This window comes from Electrona antarctica, assembly GCF_951216825.1.
Source record: "Electrona antarctica genome assembly, chromosome: 21".
Classification (NCBI taxonomy): domain Eukaryota; kingdom Metazoa; phylum Chordata; class Actinopteri; order Myctophiformes; family Myctophidae; genus Electrona; species Electrona antarctica.
The window spans coordinates 3,097,776-3,120,444 of NC_136802.1; the positions used below are offsets into that span (position 1 = coordinate 3,097,776).

At 42.9% G+C, this 22,669-nt stretch overlaps 1 protein-coding gene across 1 annotated transcript in view; it reads right to left on the reverse strand.

Annotated features, from left to right (window-relative positions):
* The window catches only part of LOC306913802 (GTPase IMAP family member 8-like), a gene marked incomplete at its 3' end in the record, with an annotated part of 81,873 nt that extends 59,566 nt beyond the window's left edge, over nt 1–22,307 (reverse strand). The window contains exon 1 of the mRNA XM_079490615.1: nt 22,258–22,307. Coding sequence (XP_079346741.1) covers nt 22,258–22,288 — 31 coding nt within the window. The 5' untranslated portion in view covers nt 22,289–22,307. The remainder of the gene's footprint in view (nt 1–22,257) is intronic.
* Nucleotides 22,308–22,669: the final 362 nt, after the last annotated feature.

Below are 22,669 nucleotides of genomic sequence, written 5' to 3' on the forward strand. Positions count from 1 at the left end.
GATGTGATTGGACACTAGACTAGCCCAGTGATGTTACTATGATGTGATTGGACACTAGACTGGCCCAGTGATGTTACTATGATGTGATTGGACACTAGACTGGCCCAGTGATGTTACTATGATGTGATTGGACACTAGACTGGCCCAGTGATGTTACTATGATGTGATTGGACACTAGACTGGCCTAGTGATGTTACTATGATGTGATTGGACACTAGACTGGCCCAGTGATGTTACTATGATGTGATTGGACACTAGACTGGCCCAGTGATGTTACTATGATGTGATTGGACACTAGACTGGCCCAGTGATGTTACTATGATGTGATTGGACACTAGACTGGCCTAGTGATGTTACTACGATGTGATTGGACACTAGACTGGCCCAGTGATGTTACTATGATGTGATTGGACACTAGACTGGCCCAGTGATGTTACTATGATGTGATTGGACACTAGACTGGCCCAGTGATGTTACTATGATGTGATTGGACACTAGACTGGCCCAGTGATGTTACTATGATGTGATTGGACACTAGACTGGCCCAGTGATGTTACTATGATGTGATTGGACACTAGACTGGCCCAGTGATGTTACTATGATGTGATTGGACACTAGACTGGCCCAGTGATGTTACTATGATGTGATTGGACACTAGACTAGCCCAGTGATGTTACTACGACCTGATTGGACACTAGACTGGCCCAGTGATGATACTACGATGTGATTGGACACTAGACTGGCCCAGTGATGTTACTATGATGTGATTGGACACTAGACTGGCCCAGTGATGTTACTATGATGTGATTGGACACTAGACTGGCCCAGTGATGTTACTATGATGTGATTGGACACTAGACTGGCCCAGTGATGTTACTATGATGTGATTGGACACTAGACTGGCCCAGTGATGTTACTATGATGTGATTGGACACTAGACTAGCCCAGTGATGTTACTACGACCTGATTGGACACTAGACTGGCCCAGTGATGATACTACGATGTGATTGGACACTAGACTGGCCCAGTGATGTTACTATGATGTGATTGGACACTAGACTGGCCCAGTGATGATACTACGATGTGATTGGACACTAGACTGGCCCAGTGATGTTACTACGATGTGATTCGACACTAGACTGGCCCAGTGATGTTACTATGATGTGATTGGACACTAGACTGGCCCAGTGATGTTACTATGATGTGATTGGACACTAGACTGGCCCAGTGATGTTACTATGATGTGATTGGACACTAGACTGGCCCAGTGATGTTACTATGATGTGATTGGACACTAGACTAGCCCAGTGATGTTACTACGACCTGATTGGACACTAGACTGGCCCAGTGATGATACTACGATGTGATTGGACACTAGACTGGCCCAGTGATGATACTACGATGTGATTGGACACTAGACTGGCCCAGTGATGTTACTACGATGTGATTGGACACTAGACTGGCCCAGTGATGTTACTACGACCTGATTGGACACTAGACTGGCCCAGTGATGATACTACGATGTGATTGGACACTAGACTGGCCCAGTGATGTTACTACGATGTGATTCAACACTAGACTGGCCTAGTGATGTTACTACAATTTACAATTTAGGCATTTAGCAGACGCTCTTAATCCAGAGCGACTTACATTAAGCAAGAACAAAAGCATGGGAATACATCACATATATAAAAAGCATTTATCAAGAAACATGCGTAAGCTAAGAACGTAGCTAGAACATATCTATATAATGACACTGTACATATAAACTATACATATACTATACTATGCTGTACATATATACTATGAAGTGCTATGACTACATACAATGCAATTATTGTGCTGTCTACATACCATGCTATAAGTCTGTATCAAATGCTATCTAAGTCTAAAAAGTGCTGTCTAAGGGGGTAGGGTAAGTGCTATGGGCCATGGTGGAGTCTGAAGAGGTGGGTTTTCAGACTACGGCGGAAGATCGGGAGTGATGCTGCAGTTCTGACTGCAACGGGGAGTGCATTCCACAGTTGCCACACTACGATGTGATTGGACACTAGACTGGCCCAGTGATGGTTACTACGATGTGATTGGACACTAGACTGGCCCAGTGATGGTTACTACGATGTGATTGGACACTAGACTGGCCCAGTGATGTTACTACGATGTGATTGGACACTAGACTGCAGGTCAAAACGTCAACAGCAACTTCTACTTCGTTAAAGGGCCACTTCACCTCTTTTGCAACCAGAACTTATTTTAATGATGTTTAGGACACAATAAACACTGTCCTGGGTGGAAAATGCAGTCTCACTTCCTTCCTGGACTCAAATTGTGCTGCTGTTATCTACTACAAATACTATTATTATTGACTGATTGCAGTTTCTTTCAGCGGTGGAATGGCCCTATAGGCCTGACGTCGAAATTAAAAAAAAGTCTTCTGAAAGAATATATATATATTCAAAGATTTGTGCCGGATTTTCACGATTTTTCTAAAATAGCAGATCTACAAGCTCGTAGCGCGCCACTCAGTGGCGCGCTACGAGCTTGTAGATCTGCTATTTTTAAATAGCTAAAGTATAACATAATGCTTAGTAAAAACACCAAAAGGGGTTCCCGTCCAGAATGGGTTAAGGATTACATTATAAAAAGCATGCAGCCAGAAGACAGAGTCCAGTAAATAAAATAATAAACATGTCAAACCAAGTCAGATCAGGATAAAGTCCAACAGGTATAAAGTGACAGGTGAATAAAAGCAGATTAAACATCAACAGAACCTCTCTGGACTGAAGGGAGTTCTACTCAATAAAGTCCATCTGGGACTCGGACAGGATTCTGAATCCACTACAAGCATTAGTTTAGATCTGGGACTCTGACAGGATTCTGAATCCACTACAAGCATTAGTTTAGATCTGGGACTCTGACAGGATTCTGAATCCACTACAAGCATTAGTTTAGATCTGGGACTCTGACAGGATTCTGAATCCACTACAAGCATTAGTTTAGATCTGAGACTCTGACAGGATTCTGAATCCACTACAAGCATTAGTTTAGATCTGGGACTCTGACAGGATTCTGAATCCACTACAAGCATTAGTTTAGATCTGGGACTCTGACAGGATTCTGAATCCACTACAAGCATTAGTTTAGATCTGGGACTCTGACAGGATTCTGAATCCACTACAAGCATTAGTTTAGATCTGGGACTCTGACAGGATTCTGAATCCACTACAAGCATTAGTTTAGATCTGGGACTCTGACAGGATTCTGAATCCACTACAAGCATTAGTTTAGATCTGGGACTCTGACAGGATTCTGAATCCACTACAAGCATTAGTTAAACACTCCTTGGGCTAAAACAGCCATATTAGCTGTCATCACAAATGTGATGAGGACATCACATTTGGGCAAGTGGCTGAATTCAGTTTTTCGTGCAAAACTAATGGTTGGAATGCATTCAGAATCATGACCCCCCCTAGTTTGACACGTCACATGCTACTGAAAGCAGAATGACATTTAGAAATGTTTTTGTTATAGGTTTTTAATGGTACTCCAGCTTTCAGCCGCTGTTTTTGATTGATATAATATTTATTAACAGTTTGCAGAATTACAGTACATTTCAAGCACAACTCAATACAAAGACTGTTAACTGTGAGTGGACGACCCAATAAAGCATTACACTTGTTTACAAGAGGGTCCACCTTGTTCAATTCATCAAAACATTTAGAGACGTACAAATAGACACTTCTATATAGCCAAGCAAAGTTTCCCAAGGTCGCCGGCCTCGGGCGCCCTAGCTAAATCATTAGAGCAGCCCTTGGGCGACAAAATGTGGAGCTTTTAGACAAATTAGTGCAAAATCACCCTTTTCTATATAAGCTCCTCCACTATGAGGACATTCAGAGCAACATTGATTGAGATACAGGTTTAAATCACCAAGCAACACTCTCTCAATGATGACAGAGGTTAAACTTAAAAGGTCACTAGAATCAGACAAATAGGAGCTGCTAAAACCATGAGGATACAATAAAACTAGAAAAAGTGCCCTTCTGGGCACAGGTCTCCACCAGGAGGATAGGAGTGTGTGTGTGATGTTTGGCAAAATGTTTAGGAGCAATATAAATGTGTGTGTGTGTGTGTGTGACATGGCTTGGCCTGTTGTAGCGCCACCATGAGGCTGATTTGAAAACTGTCAAGTGACAGCCCATACATCCAAACAGAAAAGTCCTATCTGATTGACAACCCATACATCACAACAGAAAAGTCCTATCTGATTGACAGCCCATACATCACAACAGAAAAGTCCTATCTGATTGACTTGATTGATTGATTGATTGAAGAATTTATTAACAGTTTGCAGAATTACAGTACATTTCAAGCACAAACTCAATACAAAGGCTGTTAACTGTGAGTGGACGACCCAATTAAGCATTACACTTGTTTCCAACAGGGTCCACCATGTTCAAATCATCAAAACATTTAGAGACGTACAAATAGACACTTCTATAGACAGAACAGGAATTCATCAAAAAGGAGGTAAAAAGGGAAAAGAAACATATACAGTGAGGGGAAAAAAGGGGTGGGCGGTGGGGGGGATTCACGTTCAGCTCCGTTAATTTGTTTGTTTTCCTTGGAGGAGCTGCGTTGGGTCCCCAAGTTGGCTCAGTGGCCATACCTTGAGTTGGCTGTGTGGCCGCGACCGTCTCTAGTGTTGTCCTTGCGTTCGTGTTTGAGGGATTCCGATTTTACAGGGGCCAGTTTCGAATTGCAGCCGTCCGTAGGTGCCCTTTGAGAGCGGTTTTGAAAGAGTCAAGGGATTCGCATGTCTTAATGACAGTTGGTAGGGCGTTCCACATTTTGGTGGCATAGGAGCGAAAAGAATTTAGTCCCTTGTTTGTGCCGAATCTGGGTTGTACATGGTTCGTTGCACTCCCTCTGGTGTTGTGGGTGTGGACTTCGTTAACATTAAGGAAGTATCTAGACAGGTACATGGGTATCTTGGTGGTGTATCGAATCTTGTGGACCAGACCCATTGCAAGTTGCTGTACTCTGTCGTCGACCCTAAGCCATTCCAGCCTGTCGAAGTGGGCAGGGGTGAGGTGGGTTCGGGGGGCTAGATCAAGTAGGAGCCTGACCAGTTTGTTTTGGGAAGTCTGGAGCCTGGTTTTAAGGGCCTTTGAGGTGCTGTGGTACCAGGAGGTGCATGCATAGTCAAAGAAACCCTGTACAAGGGCTCCTGTTAAGGTCTTCAAGGTGTTTTTGTTGACCAGTGAGGAGATCCTGTAGAGGAATCTTGTTCTATGGTTGACTTTTTTGATTACGTTGGTGGCCATTTTATCACCGGAAAGATTAGCCTCCAGGATGGAACCTAGGTAGGTAATTTCATCTTTACGTGTGATAACATTGTCACCCACTCTAACCAAGAAGCCATTTGCCTTGCTGAGATTACTAATAGAGCCAAAGAGAATGGATTCAGTTTTTCCCAGGTGTAAAGATAGTTTGTTATCAGCGAGCCAGGTGCAGATTCTACCGAGTTCAGAGCTGAGGGCATTTTCAACCTGCAGTTTGTCCCTGTCCGAGACCAGCAGTGCTGAGTCATCTGCGAACAGGAACAAGTTGCAGTCACAGGCTGAAGTCATGTCGTTTACATATATTAGGAACAGTAGAGGTCCTAGTATGCTTCCTTGTGGAACGCCACAGCTCACTGGGAGGGGGGGGGACAGTGTTCCGTTCACTTCCACCATCTGTTCTCTCCCCTCCAGGTAGGATTGCATCCAGCTCACTGATGTGCTATCGAAACCAATTGCTTTTAGCTTGTTAACCACACATCACAACAGAAAAGTCCTATCTGATTGACAGCCCATACATCACAACAGAAAAGTCCTATCTGATTGACAGCCCATACATCCAAACAGAAAAGTCCTATCTGATTGACAGCCCATACATCCAAACAGAAAAGTCCTATCTGATTGACAGCCCATCCATCCAAACAGAAAAGTCCTATCTGATTGACAGCCCATACATCCAAACAGAAAAGTCCTATCTGATTGACAGCCCATACATCCAAACAGAAAAGTCCTATCTGATTGACAGCCCATACATCCAAACAGAAAAGTCATATCTGATTGACAGCCCATCCATCCAAACCGAAAAGTCCTATCTGATTGACAGCCCATACATCCAAACAGAAAAGTCCTATCTGATTGACAGCCCATACATCCAAACAGAAAAGTCCTATCTGATTGACAGCCCATACATCCACACAGAAAGGTCCTATCTGATTGACAGCCCATACATCCAAACAGAAAAGTCCTATCTGATTGACAGCCCATACATCCAAACAGAACAGTCCTATCTGATTGACAGCCCATACATCCAAACAGAAAAGTCCTATCTGATTGACAGCCCATACATCACAACAGAAAAGTCCTATCTGATTGACAGCCCATACATCCAAACAGAACAGTCCTATCTGATTGACAGCCCATACATCACAACAGAAAAGTCCTATCTGATTGACAGCCCATACATCCAAACAGAACAGTCCTATCTGATTGACAGCCCATACATCACAACAGAAAAGTCCTATCTGATTGACAGCCCATACATCCAAACAGAAAAGTCCTATCTGATTGACAGCCCATACATCCAAACAGAAAAGTCCTATCTGATTGACAGCCCATACATCCAAACAGAAAAGTCCTATCTGATTGACAGCCCATACATCCAAACAGAAAAGTCCTATCTGATTGACAGCCCATACATCCAAACAGAAAAGTCCTATCTGATTGACAGCCCATACATCCACACAGAACAGTCCTATCTGATTGACAGCCCATACATCCAAACAGAAAAGTCCTATCTGATTGACAGCCCATACATCCACACAGAACAGTCCTATCTGATTGACAGCCCATACATCCAAACAGAAAAGTCCTATCTGATTGACAGCCCATACATCCACACAGAAAAGTCCTATCTGATTGACAGCCCATACATCTGATTGCATTAAAGGACGTTGCCACTCCCTTTATGCATGTTCACCCTGATATTAATTTAAAACAGCTACACTGATATTAATTTAAAACAGCTACACTGATATTAATTTAAAACAGCTACACTGATATTAATTTAAAACAGCTACACTGATATTAATTTAAAACAGCTACACTGATATTAATTTAAAACAGCTACACTGATATTAATTTAAAACAGCTACACTGATATTAATTTAAAACAGCTACACTGATATTAATTTAAAACAGCTACACTGATATTAATTTAAAACAGCTACACTGATATTAATTTAAAACAGCTACACTGATATTAATTTAAAACAGCTACACTGATATTAATTTAAAACAGCTACACTGATATTAATTTAAAACAGCTACACTGATATTAATTTAAAACAGCTACACTGATATTAATTTAAAACAGCTACACTGATATTAATTTAAAACAGCTACACTGATATTAATTTAAAACAGCTACACTGATATTAATTTAAAACAGCTACACTGATATTAATTTAAAACAGCTACACTGATATTAATTTAAAACAGCTACACTGATATTAATTTAAAACAGCTACACTGATATTAATTTAAAACAGCTACACTGATATTAATTTAAAACAGCTACACTGATATTAATTTAAAACAGCTACACTGATATTAATTTAAAACAGCTACACTGATATTAATTTAAAACAGCTACACTGATATTAATTTAAAACAGCTACACTGATATTAATTTAAAACAGCTACACTGATATTAATTTAAAACAGCTACACTGATATTAATTTAAAACAGCTACACTGATATTAATTTAAAACAGCTACACTGATATTAATTTAAAACAGCTACACTGATATTAATTTAAAACAGCTACACTGATATTAATTTAAAACAGCTACACTGATATTAATTTAAAACAGCTACACTGATATTAATTTAAAACAGCTACACTGATATTAATTTAAAACAGCTACACTGATATTAATTTAAAACAGCTACACTGATATTAATTTAAAACAGCTACACTGATATTAATTTAAAACAGCTACACTGAGCTACATCACTGGCTTCAGGCCTGAAAGAGCATCTGTCAGAAAACGACTAACTACTAAATGGAGATATAATTATAATTAAGGTATTAAATCCCAAACCATTTTAACACATGTCTCTTGGCCTGCTGTCTAACATACAGTCCTCTGATCAGATACTGTACACTGTATAATGCTTCCTAATCCACCACAGAGCGACGCCGCCCGACTGACTCACTGGCAGTTTTTTGATTGAAATATGTATTAACAGTTTACAGAATTACAGTACATTTCAAGCACAACTCAATACAAAGACTGTTAACTGTGAGGGGACGACCCAATAAAGCATTACACTTGTTTACAAGAGGGTCCACCTTGTTCAATTCATCATAACATTTAGAGACATATATACACTTCTATAGCCAAAGAACAGAACAGGAATTCATCATCATTTACGGGGACCAGTTTAGAATTGCAGCCGTCCGTAGGTGCCCTTTGAGAGCGGTTTTGAAGGAGTCAAGGGATTTGCATGTCTTAATGACTGTTGGTAGGGCGTTCCACATTTTGGTGGCATAGGAGCGAAATTAATTTATTCCCTTGTTTGTGCCGAAGTAATGCTTACAAAACAACCTCAGAAATAATACAGGAATATGAATGCATGCTTTCTTATCGACCTCAGACAATAAGAATTGAATTTAATAATGTAATAATATTCATAACTTTCCCTCCTCCCCCCACGGCTGCCGTGGCCGCTGCTGGAAAATGCACTCGCTCTCCCTCAAAAACATAAAATAAAAATAAAATAATCCTAGCTGTCGTTTGCTACAGTATTGAAAACAAACAGTATTGTAAATTAAAAAGAAGACAATACTGCATTTGTGTAAGAGAAATAATAATGCAAACGTTTTTTCGGTCATTTGTCTAGAAAATGTATTTTAGTGAAAAGTCGTTGAACCTAATATCGTGATTTGAATCGTATGGTGAGTTGAGGGAATCGTTACATGCCTACTATTAATATCACGCGGCCCACCTTTAAGACACTTACAGTATGTAACTCCATATAAATAATCATATTTGTACTGTTGTTCAAAGATGTTCTCATAGTCAGAATGCTTACCTGCCAACAAGGTGTGTCGTTGAAGTCACAACTCCTGACTAAACTTCAGACCTCCAGACAATTCCTGTAAGTCATAAACTGTGTAATCATTAACTTCACTGTAGGCCAGTGGTTCCCAAAGTGGGGTCCGGGGACCCCCAGGGGTCCTTGAGGGAGTTCCAGGGGGTCCGGGGACCCCCAGGGGTCCTTGAGGGAGTTCCAGGGGGTCCCCAGCTAAATGATAGTTTGGAACCAAATGGACCCTCGAGGGTCTGTATTCTCTGTAACTCTGAGAGTGTACAAATGGAACCAAATGGACCCGTTAGGGTCCATTTGGTGTACACTCTCAGAGTTAAATAAACATTGATTTTACAATATAAATTGGGGGTCCCAGAGATGCCATTAAATGAGCATTTAATGGCATAAAACGTATTCATGTCAAACGGGGGGTCCTTGAAATGAAACGGGTTGAGAATCACTGGCTTGAGCCGTAGAAATGTTCCTCGTATGCATGGGGGTCCCTATAGCTGCTGTATGGTTTCAAACGGGGGTCCGCGGGGTAATACATGTCAATGTGGGGGTCCTTGATATGAAACGGGGGTCCGCGGGGTAATACATGTCAATGTGGGGGTCCTTGATATGAAACGGGGGTCCGCGGGGTAATACATGTCAATGTGGGGGTCCTTGATATGAAACGGGGGTCCGCGGGGTAATACATGTCAATGTGGGGGTCCTTGATATGAAACGGGGGTCCGCGGGGTAATACATGTCAATGTGGGGGTCCTTGATATGAAATGGGGGTCCGCGGGGTAATACATGTCAATGTGGGGGTCCTTGATATGAAACGGGGGTCCGCGGGGTAATACATGTCAATGTGGGGGTCCTTGATATGAAACGGGGGTCCGCGGGGTAATACATGTCAATGTGGGGGTCCTTGATATGAAATGGGGGTCCGCGGGGTAATACATGTCAATGTGGGGGTCCTTGATATGAAACGGGGGTCCGCGGGGTAATACATGTCAATGTGGGGGTCCTTGATATGAAACGGGGGTCCGCGGGGTAATACATGTCAATGTGGGGGTCCTTGATATGAAACGGGGGTCCGCGGGGTAATACATGTCAATGTGGGGGTCCTTGATATGAAACCGTTTGGGAACAGCTGCTGTAGGCTAGCCGCTCTTTTTACAGCGTGGCACACGAGGAGCTTCTGTCCAGAACTCTGTCTGTCTGTCACAATATAGTCCAGAACTCTGTCTGTCCGTCACAATATAGAACCAGAACCAGAACCAGAACTCTGTCTGTCTGTCACAATATAGAACCAGAACCAGAACTCTGTCTGTCTGTCACAATATAGAACCAGAACCAGAACTCTGTCTGTCTGTCACAATATAGAACCAGAACCAGAACTCTGTCTGTCCGTCACAATATAGAACCAGAACCAGAACTCTGTCTGTCCGTCACAATATAGAACCAGAACCAGAACCAGAACTCTGTCTGTCTGTCACAATATAGAACCAGAACCAGAACTCTGTCTGTGTCACAATATAGAACCAGAACCAGAACTCTGTCTGTCTGTCACAATATAGAACCAGAACCAGAACTCTGTCTGTCTGTCACAATATAGAACCAGAACCAGAACTCTGTCTGTCCGTCACAATATAGAACCAGAACCAGAACCAGAACTCTGTCTGTCTGTCACAATATAGAACCAGAACCAGAACTCTGTCTGTCTGTCACAATATAGAACCAGAACCAGAACTCTGTCTGTCTGTCACAATATAGAACCAGAACCAGAACTCTGTCTGTCCGTCACAATATAGAACCAGAACCAGAACTCTGTCTGTCTGTCACAATATAGAACCAGAACCAGAACTCTGTCTGTCTGTCACAATATAGAACCAGAACCAGAACTCTGTCTGTCACAATATAGAACCAGAACCAGAACTCTGTCTGTCACAATATAGAACCAGAACCAGAACTCTGTCTGTCTGTCACAATATAGAACCAGAACCAGAACTCTGTCTGTCTGTCACAATATAGAACCAGAACCAGAACTCTGTCTGTCTGTCACAATATAGAACCAGAACCAGAACTCTGTCTGTCTGTCACAATATAGAACCAGAACCAGAACTCTGTCTGTCACAATATAGAACCAGAACCAGAACTCTGTCTGTCACAATATAGAACCAGAACCAGAACTCTGTCTGTCTGTCACAATATAGAACCAGAACCAGAACTCTGTCTGTCTGTCACAATATAGAACCAGAACCAGAACTCTGTCTGTCACAATATAGAACCAGAACCAGAACTCTGTCTGTCTGTCACAATATAGCAGTGGTTTTCAACCCTTTTCACATCAAGGTCCATTAGTTATTTGGCATTTGAGCCACGGAACCACCGTTTGATGACATTTAGCCTCTCAGACCCATTTGAGCCACGGAACCACCGTTTGATGACATTTAGCCTCTCAGACCCATTTGAGCCACGGAACCACCGTTTGATGACATTTAGCCTCTCAGACCCATTTGAGCCACGGAACCACCGTTTGATGACATTTAGCCTCTCAGACCCATTTGAGCCACGGAACCACCGTTTGATGACATTTAGCCTCTCAGACCCATTTGAGTCACGGACCACCATTTGATGACATTTAGCCTCTCAGACCCATCTGAGCCACGGACCACCATTTGATGACATTTAGCCTCTCAGACCCATCTGAGCCACGGACCACCATTTGATGACATTTAGCCTCTCAGACCCATTTGAGTCACGGACCACCGTTTGATGACATTTAGCCTCTCAGACCCATTTGAGTCACGGACCACCGTTTGATGACATTTAGCCTCTCAGACCCATCTGAGCCACGGACCACCATTTGATGACATTTAGCCTCTCAGACCCATCTGAGCCACGGACCACCATTTGATGACATTTAGCCTCAGACCCATTTGAGCCACGGAACCACCGTTTGATGACATTTAGCCTCTCAGACCCATTTGAGCCACGGAACCACCGTTTGATGACATTTAGCCTCTCAGACCCATTTGAGCCACGGAACCACCGTTTGATGACATTTAGCCTCTCAGACCCATTTGAGTCACGGACCACCATTTGATGACATTTAGCCTCTCAGACCCATTTGAGCCACTGACCACCATTTGATGACATTTAGCCTCTCAGACCCATCTGAGCCACGGAACCACCATTTGATGACATTTAGCCTCTCAGACCCATCTGAGCCACGGACCACCATTTGATGACATTTAGCCTCTCAGACCCATCTGAGCCACGGACCACCATTTGATGACATTTAGCCTCTCAGACCCATTTGAGTCACGGACCACCGTTTGATGACATTTAGCCTCTCAGACCCATTTGAGTCACGGACCACCGTTTGATGACATTTAGCCTCTCAGACCCATCTGAGCCACGGACCACCATTTGATGACATTTAGCCTCTCAGACCCATCTGAGCCACGGACCACCATTTGATGACATTTAGCCTCTCAGACCCATCTGAGCCACGGACCACCATTTGATGACATTTAGCCTCAGACCCATTTGAGCCACGGAACCACCGTTTGATGACATTTAGCCTCTCAGACCCATTTGAGCCACGGAACCACCGTTTGATGACATTTAGCCTCTCAGACCCATTTGAGCCACGGAACCACCGTTTGATGACATTTAGCCTCTCAGACCCATTTGAGCCACGGAACCACCATTTGATGACATTTAGCCTCTCAGACCCATTTGAGTCACGGACCACCATTTGATGACATTTAGCCTCTCAGACCCATTTGAGCCACGGAACCACCAATTGATGACATTTAGCCTCTCAGACCCATTTGAGCCACGGAACCACCATTTGATGACATTTAGCCTCTCAGACCCATCTGAGCCACGGACCACCATTTGATGACATTTAGCCTCTCAGACCCCTCTGAGCCACGGAACACCATTTGATGACATTTAGCCTCTCAGACCCATTTGAGCCACGGAACCACCATTTGATGACATTTAGCCTCTCAGACCCATTTGAGCCACGGAACCACCGTTTGATGACATTTAGCCTCTCAGACCCATCTGAGCCACGGAACACCATTTGATGACATTTAGCCTCTCAGACCCATCTGAGCCACGGAACCACCATTTGATGACATTTAGCCTCTCAGACCCATTTGAGTCACGGACCACCGTTTGATGACATTTAGCCTCTCAGACCCATTTGAGTCACGGACCACCGTTTGATGACATTTAGCCTCTCAGACCCATCTGAGCCACGGACCACCATTTGATGACATTTAGCCTCTCAGACCCATCTGAGCCACGGACCACCATTTGATGACATTTAGCCTCTCAGACCCATCTGAGCCACGGACCACCATTTGATGACATTTAGCCTCAGACCCATTTGAGCCACGGAACCACCGTTTGATGACATTTAGCCTCTCAGACCCATTTGAGCCACGGAACCACCGTTTGATGACATTTAGCCTCTCAGACCCATTTGAGCCACGGAACCACCGTTTGATGACATTTAGCCTCTCAGACCCATTTGAGCCACGGAACCACCATTTGATGACATTTAGCCTCTCAGACCCATTTGAGTCACGGACCACCATTTGATGACATTTAGCCTCTCAGACCCATTTGAGCCACGGAACCACCATTTGATGACATTTAGCCTCTCAGACCCATTTGAGCCACGGAACCACCATTTGATGACATTTAGCCTCTCAGACCCATCTGAGCCACGGACCACCATTTGATGACATTTAGCCTCTCAGACCCCTCTGAGCCACGGAACACCATTTGATGACATTTAGCCTCTCAGACCCCTCTGAGCCACGGAACACCATTTGATGACATTTAGCCTCAGACCCATTTGAGCCACGGAACCACCGTTTGATGACATTTAGCCTCTCAGACCCATTTGAGCCACGGAACCACCGTTTGATGACATTTAGCCTCTCAGACCCATTTGAGCCACGGAACCACCGTTTGATGACATTTAGCCTCTCAGACCCATTTGAGCCACGGAACCACCATTTGATGACATTTAGCCTCTCAGACCCATTTGAGTCACGGACCACCATTTGATGACATTTAGCCTCTCAGACCCATTTGAGCCACGGAACCACCATTTGATGACATTTAGCCTCTCAGACCCATTTGAGCCACGGAACCACCATTTGATGACATTTAGCCTCTCAGACCCATCTGAGCCACGGACCACCATTTGATGACATTTAGCCTCTCAGACCCCTCTGAGCCACGGAACACCATTTGATGACATTTAGCCTCTCAGACCCATTTGAGCCACGGAACCACCATTTGATGACATTTAGCCTCTCAGACCCATTTGAGCCACGGAACCACCGTTTGATGACATTTAGCCTCTCAGACCCATCTGAGCCACGGAACACCATTTGATGACATTTAGCCTCTCAGACCCATCTGAGCCACGGAACCACCATTTGATGACATTTAGCCTCTCAGACCCATTTGAGCCACGGACCACCATTTGATGACATTTAGCCTCTCAGACCCAAAACTTATAAAATGTTGTTTTGTCCACAATTCCATGCTGTATTGATGTTGGTACCATTAGGAGAGATAACAGGCTGTATTGATGTTGGTACCATTAGGAGAGATAACAGGCTGTATTGATGTTGGTACCATTAGGAGAGATAACAGGCTGTATTGATGTTGGTACCATTAGGAGAGACAACAGGCTGTATTGATGTTGGTACCATTAGGAGAGATAACAGGCTGTATTGATGTTGGTACCATTAGGAGAGATAACAGGCTGTATTGATGTTGGTACCATTAGGAGAGATAACAGGCTGTATTGATGTTGGTACCATTAGGAGAGATAACAGGCTGTATTGATGTTGGTACCATTAGGAGAGATAACAGGCTGTATTGATGTTGGTACCATTAGGAGAGATAACAGGCTGTATTGATGTTGGTACCATTAGGAGAGATAACAGGCTGTATTGATGTTGGTACCATTAGGAGAGATAACAGGCTGTATTGATGTTGGTACCATTAGGAGAGATAACAGGCTGTATTGATGTTGGTACCATTAGGAGAGATAACAGGCTGTATTGATGTTGGTACCATTAGGAGAGATAACAGGCTGTATTGATGTTGGTACCATTAGGAGAGATAACAGGCTGTATTGATGTTGGTACCATTAGGAGAGATAACAGGCTGTATTGATGTTGGTACCATTAGGAGAGATAACAGGCTGTATTGATGTTGGTACCATTAGGAGAGATAACAGGCTGTATTGATGTTGGTACCATTAGGAGAGATAACAGGCTGTATTGATGTTGGTACCATTAGGAGAGATAACAGGCAAATGTTGATCAAAATAACAATTCTTCTACATTATCTAAATGTGACTTCTTGTAAATTAACTAATGCAGATGTTTAACAATGATTTAACTCTTGAGAGTGTACAATGAAACCAAATGGGTCCATTTGGTTTCATTGTACACTCTCAAGAGTTAAATATATAAGGGTTAAATATCTAATAAGGGTCCATTTGGTTACCAACTCTCCATCATTTAGCTGGGGACCACCTGGAACCCCCTCAAGGACCACTGGTTGAAAACCACTATAGCATTAGCAGCAGACAGCACAGTGGCCACAACACAATACAGATAGTCCAGGGGCTGAGTCACATTCTGGTACCACCTATGGTGACCGTAACATTTGTGTATTCCTGCATGTCTCTAGTTTATTATTTTGGTATGGTAACTGTTCCATTCAGTAGCTTAATGCCAGTTATCACCACTTATATGTGACTATACCATTAACAACCTATAGGCTATAAGGCAACATTGTCCACATTTCATTATGCTCTAAGTAGCATGTGACATGTCAAACTATGGGGGTTTTCATCATTCTGAATCCATTCCAAGCATTCGTTTTTCACAAAAAACACTCCTTGGCATAAATTCGACCATAGCCACATGCCCAAATGTGCCCAAATGCTTCGTTCCGCCTCTCATCAAGCTCAGCCAATCATCGGAAGAAGGCTGTCCACCTGAGCACTATTTAAGAACTGCTATCAGCTGTGTGAGTTGGCAGTGTGTTAGAAAATGTCCATGGAGATGGTGGATGTGTGTGGTAGTTTGCTATCACCATGTTGTTGACCTACACACCCTTCTGGACTTTAATGATCGGTTTTGTTTGGTAAATGTTGAACTTTCTAGAAGGCTGTTAAAAGTTTCAGGGCAGCCTATGGTTGGTTGACTGATTGTCTGATTACTGCTAAGCACTTTGACTTGATGTGATTTGTTTGTAGAGCTACTGGCGCCAGCTTTTTGTAACAGTTTATTTTGATATAGGTTAGATCACTTGTAGATTTCACTTGTAATTATTTATTTCATGTTAGGTAAGGGGTGGTGTACTTAAAGTTAGGTTAAGAGTGTTGTTTATTGATTTACGCCATGCAGGGCTTATTTTCTGTGTCGGTTTAAGTTTAAAGTCATGTCTTGAAATATATACATGTATACATTTATAAATACCATATATTGCAGTAAATCATGGTTGTCTAAAGAGTTTTGGCTTTTAAATGTAAATTGCACATGAACTCTTTAAAAATAACCTTATCAAAGGGCAGAAAATAAACAACGGTTCACCTTTCAGTCGCAATCCTTTATTCCCCGAGACCTACAAGGATTGTAACAAATACACAGAACACAATGTTGCCTGTACCCTTGGTATTCCCTAGGATCTAACACAATGTTACCTGTACCCTTGGTATTCCCTAGGATCTAACACAATGTTACCTGTACCCTTGGTATTCCCTAGGATCTAACACAATGTTACCTGTACCCTTGGTATTCCCTAGGATCTAACACAATGTTGCCTGTACCCTTGGTATTCCCTCTAGGATCTAACACAATGTTACCTGTACCCTTGGTATTCCCTAGGATCTAACACAATGTTACCTGTACCCTTGGTATTCCCTAGGATCTAACACAATGTTACCTGTACCCTTGGTATTCCCTAGGATCTAACACAATGTTACCTGTACCCTTGGTATTCCCTAGGATCTAACACAATGTTACCTGTACCCTTGGTATTCCCTAGGATCTAACACAATGTTGCCTGTACCCTTGGTATTCCCTCTAGGATCTAACACAATGTTACCTGTACCCTTGGTATTCCCTAGGATCTAACACAATGTTACCTGTACCCTTGGTATTCCCTAGGATTTAACACAATGTTACCTGTACCCTTGGTATTCCCTAGGATCTAACACAATGTTGCCTGTACCCTTGGTATTCCCTCTAGGATCGAACACAATGTTACCTGTACCCTTGGTATTCCCTAGGATCTAACACAATGTTACCTGTACCCTTGGTATTCCCTAGGATCTAACACAATGTTACCTGTACCCTTGGTATTCCCTAGGATCTAACACAATGTTACCTGTACCCTTGGTATTCCCTAGGATCTAACACAATGTTACCTGTACCCTTGGTATTCCCTAGGATCTAACACAATGTTACCTGTTACCCTTGGTATTCCCTAGGATCTAACACAATGTTACCTGTACCCTTGGTATTCCCTAGGATCTAACACAATGTTACCTGTACCCTTGGTATTCCCTAGGATCTAACACAATGTTACCTGTACCCTTGGTATTCCCTATAGGATCTAACACAATGTTACCTGTACCCTTGGTATTCCCTCTAGGATCTAACACAATGTTACCTGTACCCTTGGTATTCCCTAGGCTCTAACACAATGTTACCTGTACCCTTGGTATTCCCTAGGATCTAACACAATGTTACCTGTACCCTTGGTATTCCCTCTAGGATCTAACACAATGTTACCTGTACCCTTGGTATTCCTCTAGGATCTAACACAATGTTACCTGTACCCTTGGTATTCCCTCTAGGATCTAACACAATGTTACCTGTACCCTTGGTATTCCTCTAGGATCTAACACAATGTTACCTGTACCCTTGGTATTCCCTAGGATCTAACACAATGTTACCTGTACCCTTGGTATTCCCTAGGATCTAACACAATGTTACCTGTACCCTTGGTATTCCCTCTAGGATCTAACACAATGTTACCTGTACCCTTGGTATTCCCTAGGATCTAACACAATGTTACCTGTACCCTTGGTATTCCCTAGGATCTAACACAATGTTACCTGTACCCTTGGTATTCCCTAGGATCTAACACAATGTTGCCTGTACCCTTGGTATTCCCTCTAGGATCTAACACAATGTTACCTGTACCCTTGGTATTCCCTAGGATCTAACACAATGTTACCTGTACCCTTGGTATTCCCTAGGATCTAACACAACGTTACCTGTACCCTTGGTATTCCCTAGGATCTAACACAATGTTACCTGTACCCTTGGTATTCCCTAGGATCTAACACAATGTTACCTGTACCCTTGGTATTCCCTAGGATCTAACACAATGTTACCTGTTACCCTTGGTATTCCCTAGGATCTAACACAATGTTACCTGTACCCTTGGTATTCCCTAGGATCTAACACAATGTTACCTGTACCCTTGGTATTCCCTAGGATCTAACACAATGTTACCTGTACCCTTGGTATTCCCTATAGGATCTAACACAATGTTACCTGTACCCTTGGTATTCCCTCTAGGATCTAACACAATGTTACCTGTACCCTTGGTATTCCCTAGGATCTAACACAATGTTACCTGTACCCTTGGTATTCCCTAGGATCTAACACAATGTTACCTGTACCCTTGGTATTCCCTCTAGGATCTAACACAATGTTACCTGTACCCTTGGTATTCCTCTAGGATCTAACACAATGTTACCTGTACCCTTGGTATTCCCTAGGATCTAACACAATGTTACCTGTACCCTTGGTATTCCCTAGGATCTAACACAATGTTACCTGTACCCTTGGTATTCCCTAGGATCTAACACAATGTTACCTGTACCCTTGGTATTCCCTAGGATCTAACACAATGTTACCTGTACCCTTGGTATTCCCTCTAGGATCTAACACAATGTTACCTGCACCCTTGGTATTCCCTAGGATCTAACACAATGTTACCTGCACCCTTGGTATTCCCTAGGATCGAACACAATGTTACCTGTACCCTTGGTATTCCCTCGTACAGGATCTTGTTGCTAAACATGTACTGTACACTGTTGCTGCTTCACACGTTGACATTTAGTCTCTTAAGGTTTCAGTTGTTCCACAACCTGTGATCATCTCTCATCCTCCATGTCTGTCTGTCTGTCTGCAGCTCCACCTTCACCTCCTCCTACAAGAACCCCATGGTGAGTCCAGTGTTCTTTTTTTTTAAGATATTCTTTTTGGTTTTGGTTTAATAAAGTTTCTAGCATCGTGAGTCGTGACTACGAGCTGTGCGACCTCTGTTCTTAAGTCAAAGATATTTTATTGGCCTTTATTGATATGGTACACTAGTAATTAGACAGGAAAGGGGGAGACAGATACGATACGATACAACATCATTGTCAGCTTGCACTGACATTTGTTTTGCGTCCATGACGTCACCGTTCAAGATACAGACAAGACAGACACAATACATTACAAAAAGATACATTACAGGACACACATCACAGAAACAGATATAGGAACAAGAACACCTCTGGTTTACCCATTTTGGTTTAAAAGCAGTATACAAAACTACAAAAGAGTTCTTTAGCCTGTTTATCTTATATTTAGGTACTCTAACCCGCCTCATGGAGGGCAACAGTTGATATTCATCATTTAAAACATTTAAGGGCTCAGAGGAGATACTAGACAGGCGTCAAAGGCCGACGGGCTCGGGACTCGAACCCGCGACACGCCGTCAGGCTGGGTTACCGCCCGAGGTGCCTGTACCGCTCAGCCGCGGCCCAGGCCGTGAGTCCAGTGTTCTGCTGGACCTTATACTGTATCACTTTATTTAGGGCAGTGCATATTAATGGACACAATAGTGGACCATAGTGGACCAATAGTGGACCATAGTGGACCAATAGTGGACCATAGTGGACCAATAGTGGACCAATAGTGGACCAATAGTGGACCATAGTGGACCAATAGTGGACCAATAGTGGACCAATAGTGGACCATAGTGGACCATAGTGGACCAATAGTGGACCATAGTGGACCAATAGTGGACCATAGTGGACCATAGTGGACCAATAGTGGACCAATAGTGGACCAATAGTGGACCATAGTGTACCATAGTGGACCAATAGTGGACCATAGTGGACCAATAGTGGACCACAATGGAAACAAGCAAAGGCTTTTTTGTGTCTACGTCCATTTGGCGTTTTTTAAAATGTCATTTTCTGTCATTTTCTTAAACTGCCAATAAAGTATTCTATCTACATTAATGTTAATTTAATGTGAATATGACGGATTTGGCAAGGAAGCTATAGTTTTCATCTGCAGTCCCACAATACATAAAAACTAAAACAATATAATACATTACATTGGGAAACAAGTATACAGGAACAATGTATGTAGGTGCATACGGTTTAGCAGCGTTTTTATAGGGCAATATATTTGCAAACAAAGTAACTTGCTTTCAAATAAGTCAGGACTGTCAAAGTGCGTGGTGGACCCTCTTGTAAACAAGTGTAATGCTTTATTGGGTCGTCCACTCACAGTTAACAGTCTTTGTATTGAGTTGTGCTTGAAATGTACTGTAATTCTGCAAACTGTTAATACATATTTCAATCAATTAATCAATGGTCAGGTAGGACACCTACTGGACGACAAGAGGTACTGCATAAATCTCAAAGGAAAACTATCATTCCCAGACATGTCCTCTCCATTATAGTTACAGAGTGACCAAACGTGTCCCTTTGCGTGGGACTGACCCTCAGGCATCCCACAAACTGAGACCCTGTCCCACATTGTGACTGGCAGGCATCAGTGTTCAAATTGAGACCCTGTCCCACATTGTGACTGACAGGCATCAGTGTTCAAATTGAGACCCTGTCCCACATTGTGACTGACAGGCATCAGTGTTCAAACTGAGACCCTGTCCCACATGGTGACTGACAGGCATCAGTGTTCAAACTGAGACCCACATTGTGACTGGCAGGCATCAGTGTTCAAACTGAGACCCTGTCCCACATTGTGACTGGCAGCCATCAGTGTTCAAACTGAGACCCTGTCCCACATTGTGACTGACAGCCATCAGTGTTCAAACTGAGACCCTGTCCCACATTGTGACTGACAGCCATCAGTGTTCAAACTGAGACCCTGTCCCACATTGTGACTGACAGCCATCAGTGTTCAAACTGAGACCCTGTCCCACATTGTGACTGGCAGCCATCAGTGTTCAAACTGAGACCCTGTCCCACATTGTGACTGACAGGCATCAGTGTTCAAATTGAGACCCTGTCCCACATTGTGACTGACAGGCATCAGTGTTCAAACTGAGACCCTGTCCCACATGGTGACTGACAGGCATCAGTGTTCAAACTGAGACCCTGTCCCACATTGTGACTGGCACAATGATTTCATCTGATCTAACGTATTAAGACCTGAGGCTGATTCTACACATGAGTTCTAAATCAGTAGATCTCAAACGTTTTCAAGTCAAGGACACCCAGAATGATGTGTATTTGGCTGCGGCGGACCCCCCCCCCCCCCCCCCCCCCCCCGCTCCATCGGAAAATATGTTTCCAGGGACCCCCAGAAGAGAGGATTTGAGTTAAAATATACAACATTTTAATATTAATGCATTTTTTCAAGACTGAGGATTGTTCTAATAAACCTCGCAGCGTGGCACAATGTGACATGCTGTGAGCATGTAGATCTGCTATGCTATAGATCTGCTATGCTATAGATCTGCTATCCTATAGATCTGCTATGCTATAGATCTGCTATGCTATAGATCTGCTATGCTATAGATCTGCTATCCTATAGATCTGCTATGCTATAGATCTGCTATCCTATAGATCTGCTATGCTATAGATCTGCTATGCTAGAACCTCTGTTCTAAATCCTAAGAGTTTTCTGATAAAACTACATTGCTATCCAGTATATATAGGCCTATATATACGTTTAGCTGAACTGTAAAACCACACAGATCCTTTCCCAGTTCTAAAGGGTTGATAGAACTCACCAGTGATGGAAGCTGAGGTTCCACTGGCCATCCTGTCTACAGCTGTTGGTTGAACTGTAAAACATTAACATACAGTAAGTTACAATAATCTGCTGTTATTATAGGTTTGTTGTCATTACTGTTATATTGTTATATCACACATTGGACAATATAATGAATATAATATATTTAGACCAGCGGTTTTCAAAGAGGGTTCAAATGGACCCTCACAGGTCTGTAACTCTGAGAGTACATATGGAACCAAATGGACCCTCACAGGTCTGTAACTCTGAGAGTACATATGGAACCAAATGGACCCTCACAGGTCTGTAACTCTGAGAGTACATATGGAACCAAATGGACCCTCACGGGTCTGTAACTCTGAGAGTACATATGGAACCAAATGGACCCTCACAGGTCTGTAACTCTGAGA